At 32.3% G+C, this 7069-nt stretch overlaps 1 protein-coding gene across 1 annotated transcript; it reads right to left on the reverse strand.

The window, feature by feature from the left end:
• Positions 1-235: 235 nt before the first annotated feature.
• Positions 236-2630, reverse strand: LOC136081234 (uncharacterized). Its single transcript, XM_065798535.1, has 2 exons — positions 2558-2630; positions 236-1146 (listed from the first exon to the last, which is right to left on the reverse strand). The coding sequence occupies exons 1-2, from the start codon at positions 2628-2630 to the stop codon at positions 236-238; spliced, it is 984 nt and encodes a 327-aa protein (XP_065654607.1).
• Positions 2631-7069: the final 4439 nt, after the last annotated feature.

The raw sequence follows: 7069 nt of genomic DNA on the forward strand, positions 1-7069 counted from the left end.
TAAAGTGTTTTTCATTTCATTAAAAAAACAATCATACAGATGCAGCATAATATTCATAATTGATAAAAATGTTTATAATCAAACAGTATAATTAGATGACATTAACTTTTCGACTTTTGGTATTTGCAAAATCAACTATAACATCTTCAAATGTCATCTCCCGCATTACTTCATTTTCAATTGATAGCAGTGCCAGGGAGGATAGTCGGGCTTGTCCCATAGTTGAACGCAGATATTAGTTTTTTATCAGTTTTAATTTTGAAAAAGAACGTTCACCTTCTGAATTCGTGCCTAATATAGAGAGATAAATCCTGAAAGCGATATTAACATTTGGAAAACTTGCAACTAGTTTATTGTCTATTTGCAGCTTAATCTTATCAGACACCGATTTACCATCACTAAACATTTGAGAAAACAGCAAAAACTCATCGGTAAATTCGTCTTCGAGGTCTGATGGATACAACTGAATTAGTGCCTTGGTTTTAGCCACTTCTTCCTCACTCGACAAAGATCTGTTGTCAAGAAGAAAGTTAAACCTTTCGTACAATACTTTATAAGCTGCTCTGCGTTTTTCCATCTCATTATTAAGTCTGTCTATGATAACGTAATACTGTTGAATACGGAAATTATCACTGGCACTAACATTTAAACTGGGATTACTTGTATCCATAACTTCGTCATCAAATCGCTTCCGTATTCGCTTGCGTTGTGTAGCTTCTTTGTAATCAGATTCTGTGAGATATTTTGCCTGGACTTCGAATGTTTCAAACTTACTGCGTGTATCATGAAAATACTGTATGAGACCATCGTACAGTTTAATGATGGTGCACAGCTCAAAACCCGGCTCCTGTAAAGCTTTATTGACAATATTCATATTTTGAAGTAAATCTTTCCGAATCACGCACATTAACGCAGTTTCAAAGTAGTCTAAATGTTTAACCAGTGATTTCGCTTCATGAACAGCTGCTGGTGGTTGATGTTTGCTGTTAGTGACTTCACATAATGCTTGACGAATTTGTAAGTAATTTGCATAGAAAGCTCTTGTGGCATCACTTCTGGAGGACCACCTAGTTTTTGATAAGCTTTGTAAAACAAATACGTTTTCTTTAAGAAGTTCTTTAAGAGTTGACCATCTCTTCGTTGAAGCTGAGAAAAAATTATAAACTGACTGTATGACACCAAAACAATTTAAACAAACGTTTAAAACAAATAACAAACCATAGATTGCTGAATTTTTAATGGCTTTTCATGACTATAACTAAAGTAATGATAGTGAGAGAAATACAATTAATGAAATGGTTACAATTTAATTTCTTTAAGGCATAACATGTGTACAGATACAGAATAATCAAACAAACAGCGACTGTAGGCCCATTAACGACTACGTACAAAAATTAAAAAATAATGTAAATCGAATAACGTGTACATGACATTTAAATTGAAAGAAAGGCCTACAGCTACATTTTTATGCAAAGTGCCTAGAGCCTACGACGCTCCAAAAACGGCCCTGCAAACAAATGCCTGTTTTGCTTCGTATTGATTTTTACAAAACAAAGCGATTATTTATGGTGAAACTGCCGTCATTCTTGTAAAATTCTTTAATTTTCCGAAAAACTAAAGCATGCGATTGTTAAATTCGGAACGATGAAAAATTCAAAAGAAATATAAAATAATTAAACTAATGCAAAAACTTTAATATTTATTTTAATCTTTTTAATCTTTAATATTTATTTTAAAAGCAACTTGAAGATTATAAAAATGCTTTTTACTTTAATATTTTTTATTATTTCGAATAAATAAGCGAACATTTACCCTAATCGATGACATCAACTTCTGTCTTTGTAATTTTTTCTCCTACTAATGTCTACTCTCTAATCAAATCTTTAGTTGTACTTATTGTTTTGCCATTTTTACGCAAATATCCTTTGCCGATTCCCCAAAATTTCTTAATGGGACAGAACTGTGGTCAGTTTAGTGATTTCAAATTTTTGATAAGAGTTTGATGTCTTTCAAATTGTACCACTCTACAGTCTTCTAAAAATAATGACAAGAAGCAAGATCAGGCTAGAACCAAGAGGGGATATCGTGACAATAAAATGGCAAAAATCTAGCTTGCAAGCATTCCTTGATGTAAACATCCGAGTTTAAAGTTGACGAAAGCTCGAGATCTTTGAGATCTTGAGCTTTCGTCACATCGAAACAAATCTCAAAGATTCTCTTGTGGCAAGCAAAATGCAGCTGCATATTGCTTGCCACAAGAGAAGTTTCTTACCAAATTTGTTCAATGGTTACTTGAACTTTTTGCTGACACGTCCACGAACAATTGAAGTGCAAAATTTTGTACCTGGGAGCTATTTGAAACCACATTTAAAATACGTTTCGTCATCCATAACTATGCAGCCATTAAATTTTGTAAGCACTTCGTCAACGTTTTCGAGCTCGAGTTTTAGCAGTCATTGATTGCTTATCTGATCAGTTTGGATATTTAATGGCTCGATATAATTTCAAATTGTTAAATTTCTTAACTTTCCTGACAAAAAGCGTTGAAACTTTATACCTTTAGGTTCGTTTTCTGTTCCTGAAGTCGGGATTTTGCGTGAATGATCGAATACTAATTGCTGCTTTTTCATCTTTAAGGTGGTACGCCTTCAAATATTCAAAAACGTTCAAACTTTAAAAAAAAAAGATAAATTTTATATCAATAAAAATTACATGAAATGAAAACTTAAAATTTATCGATGAATATAAGTCTAGTTAAGAATAGTACAAAAAATACTTCATCGACTTGTTGCTCTCACGTTTGGGGCAGGGGGGGCGAAAATTTTGGGGCTTTTTTGTTCCCAGCCTGCAATCATCGCAATTTTTTGTAAACCCTCATTATTTAACATAAGTATAAACATATAAATGTTTGGAGTTTGCTCCATGTCTGAAAGTTACTTATCTCGAACACCAAAAAATTCTTTCTACGCCTCTGATTAAAAATTCACTTTTTTTTTCGATTTTCAGAAAATATTTGGTGTTATACAACCTTAAAACCACTCTTCCCAATCCTTTTGCTCGTTCAATAGATAGAGAGCTCTTGTATCGTTTTATGACCATATAAACAGTAGTTTTGCTAGATTCTGATGCTTTAGCGATTGAAAGTAACGATGCAGAAGAATTATGTAGAGTTATGCAGAATTTTTTTTCGTTTATCTAGCTGTTTCGATAATATTTTAATTAAGAGAAATATTTTGACTTGTTTGTTGATGTTTTTAATTAATACTATCATTACTTTATATAACTTCGCAAAAAAAAATTTTCTTAATGTGTTAGTGAAAAGTTTTAAAACGGAATTTAATGTTCCGAATTTAACGATCGCGTGCTTTAGATAATTTATCAATTATTGATTCAGTTTCTCGCAACAATGTCTAATTTAACAAATTGCATGTTTAAGTAAACCACAAGGCCTTTGTGTCAGATATTATTTATGGTGCATTAAAAGGTTTTTAATCAAAAACAAGTTAACTGATAGATCAATTAATGATATCAAACTTAAAAACTAAACATCCTACTGTTTACGTCAGATGCTAAATACCCGAGATTTAATGGATTGAAAAGTTTAAAGAAACTATTGAACTTAAAAATACATTTTTTTGTAAAACCTTTTTTTTTTAAAAAGTTTTTTTCTTGTAAAACTAATATTGTTTTCGTTAAACAATAGTTTTTTCTTCTTTTTGACATCAACAAGCGCGTTTTAGATCACAAAAAAACCTTTTCAAAAGAATAAAACCTAAAAGGAAGTTAGAGTCATTTTATCATGCCTTACATTACCAGGTCTAACGGTCCATTCACTTTAGACCTGGTAATGTAAGACACAATAAAATGACTCTAACTGCTCTTAGTAAGGTATAATTTTCTACCTTAAAAGGTAGAAAGTTATACCTTACTAAGAGTATATCACATATCCTGCCTTAAAGTAGAAATTTCTACTTTAAGGTAGGATATGTGATATACTTCTTAGTAAGGTATAATTTTCTACCTTTTAAGGTAGAAAATTATATTAAAAACAATGATTTTTCATAAATTTTTCTACCTTTAAGGTATAATTTTCTACTATAAAAGGTAGAAAAATATACTTAGGGTATATCTCTATAATTCTAATCTAAGGTAGAAATTTCTACCTTTTTTTTTTTAGAGTGTAGTAGTGACTAGGGTTTGTAATCCCATGCTATATTTAAAATCCCGGGATTTCGGGATTACATTTACCTATTCCCGGGATCCCGGGATTTTGAAATACCTGTTTTTGAAAGATTTTAACATATTATTTTAGAAAAATTTTAAGGAAATTAATAAGACATTTAAAGTATGTTTAGAAAAAATTTACAAATTTCAAGGAAGTTCTTTGGTTTGTTAATATTATACATACTTAATTTTTAAATTATAAAGACGTTGTTTTTGTAGATATAATATACGTATGCAATTATTTTTGATTATTCTTAAAATACGTTTTGAGGAAGCAGAGCACATCCAAAGTTTCATCCCCCAGACGACTTCTTATTTTTGTTTCAAAAAGGTTCGTCTGTGCTTCTTTTGCTGTTTTTAAGAGCAAAAGAAATAGATTCAGACGAAGAGTCAGAGGAATCAGAAACAATTTCGAGTAGTGCCTCATTTGAAACAGAAAGTTCAACTTCTTAGCTGTTAATGATGTAACTGGATTTGTCGCGTCTAGTCTTTCAAGTAACTCAACTATTAATTTGCGACATTTTATTGAAGTCGGAACTGTTACTAGCTCTATTTCAGATTCGGACTGAATGTTGGTTCTACCATTGTGCAGATACTGAAGGATCCCACTTGCATCGGTACGCCTTTGTTGCATTCGAAGAACGAGAGATGAATGCAACTTTTGACTTATAACGTTGTTAGCATCTTTAAGTTTTTTTAACATAAAAGTTATGGCAACATCAGCTGTAAACAAATTAGCATCCCGACGGTAAAGGGCCTCAACTGTTGCTTTTACTGGAAGTAGCGCATTAATGATAGCAGATACAGTTTTAACTCAATATTAGATAAAGCCAAAGATTCACCTTCCGGTAGACTTATGTCTATTAATGCCTTTTGTATACAATTTTTTAATAAATAGAAGCGTTGAAGCATTGACAAAAGACTATTCCATCTTGTCTTGCAGTCTTTAATTAGAGCTATTTGTTTCCCAAATTCAGCCGCAACATACTTCTGCAAGATATCGTTTTTTTTTGGTGATCGTCTGAACATAACTATTACTTTTCGTACCTTTTTGATCACTGGACCACAATTTACCTCAGTAACATCAAATTCGTTTCCTCGATGCCAATTATGACTAGCATCAAGATCAACCAGTTTATCGTTGTCAGAAAAATCATCATCCTCGCAAGAGTTATTCTCTGAAAAATCGTCTTCTATATCTGATTGTTCGTCTGCGTCGAATTGCTGATCTATTTCTCTTTCTATATCCTGCTTTTGATATAGTACTTCAATAACGGCCAGTTGCACACCATGGGCAAAACATAACTGTTGATTTACAGGTAATACTCTCCCAACTTTTTTCATCACACTTGCTCCGTCAGTCATAATACCAACAATATCTTTTCTCAAATCAAGTTCATGTTGTGCAAGCTTTTGTTCTAATAGCTCAATACACTTATCTGCAGACATTGATCCCGTTATACGAATTAAGCCTAAGCTCCAGAACTGACAATTTCGTGCATGTAAATTAATATTCATGTAGCAACGGTTACGCAATGATGTCCATTCATCAAAAGATAAAGAAAATCTTTCTCCTACACCGAATTCAGGTTTTTTTTTGCTAGCTATTTCAGTAATAAAAAATCTCCTTATTTTTTTGCTGTAATCTACAACCATTTTACGCACAGTGTTGACTGTTGTGGGTAAACTTTTGAATCCTGTAGCTATAAGACCTGCACGTATATCACTAGAACGGCATATCACGTTGAACGAAATCCCATCAATGGCTGTTAATCGTGAAAGTGTAGCCGGAAGTGATTTTTCTTCTCGCTCCAATATCGGAAAATAATTGGTTAACGTTTTGTTTTTTTTTATTGGTGGTTCATCTCGTGTGTTTACTGAAATAGTAGTTGGTGTGAGGTTAATTTTATGGACGGAAAGTAAGTGCGTATGGAGACCTTTCGTTGAACCACCTCCAGTTTTTAAAATTTTTTTGCAGTCAGTAGACTTACACATTGCTGTTTGCCCTTTTTCTTTTCTTAAAAAATGTTTCCAAACAGCAGAATTACTTTTTTTGTCATATTCCATGTACGAAGCCATTATAATTTTAGAAAATTTACTGTTCAAAAAACCAGCAATTTTATTTTTTATTAAAACTTGTACTTTAAAATAGTCACAAACAGATAACGTCTATTCGAGATAAAAATTGTCAGAAACTTGAATAAATGCGACTAAGCACCAAAAATTTTTAAGAATGTAATTACAATCCAATTTCAATTGTTATAACAACTTTAATCCAATTATTCAAAAACATAACTTCAAGAATTTCGAAATTGTTAAGTTCGAATTTTAATGCAATCGAACGAAAAAAATAATTTAATTTAAAAATTTTCAACTGAAAACGATTTCAAGAAAAATCCCGGGATTTCGGGATTGTTAAAAAACGGGGAATCCCGGGATTTCGGGATCCCGGGATCCCGGTATTCCCAACCCTAGTAGTGATTATCTAAAAATTTTAAAAAGTAAAAGCTATATAGAAAAAATGTTAATGTAACGAATAACACTTTATAGTCGATAAATTTTAAATTAACTTTTAACTTTTTTTAATCTTTTTCCCAGTGAAAAATAAAACCGCGTCCCACATGGGTTCCGCGTGGGTTCCGTGTGGGATTGATGGGATTTATGTGGGACGGATTTTCCCATGTGGTATCCGTATGGAAATTTGTTACCTTAAACCCATGTGGGTAATCCCACATGGGTTACATGTGGGAACCATATGGTATTTACACGCATGGGAAATCCCACGTGGGTTTCCTGTGGGATTTGCATGGGAATTAATTTAAAAGCTGGAAACTAATAAAAAATT

The sequence above is a fragment of the Hydra vulgaris genome, chromosome 06 (genome assembly GCF_038396675.1).
Source record: "Hydra vulgaris chromosome 06, alternate assembly HydraT2T_AEP".
Lineage (NCBI taxonomy): Eukaryota > Metazoa > Cnidaria > Hydrozoa > Anthoathecata > Hydridae > Hydra > Hydra vulgaris.

Bases quoted from the DNA above. Each gene is read 5' to 3' on its own strand.
- LOC136081234 (XM_065798535.1), bottom strand. From the start codon at position 2,630: ATGAAAAAGCAGCAATTAGTATTCGATCATTCACGCAAAATCCCGACT. The intron at 1,147-2,557 runs GTATAAAGTTTC...ATTTTTTCTCAG, and splicing joins AACAGAAAACGAACCTAAAG to CTTCAACGAAGAGATGGTCA.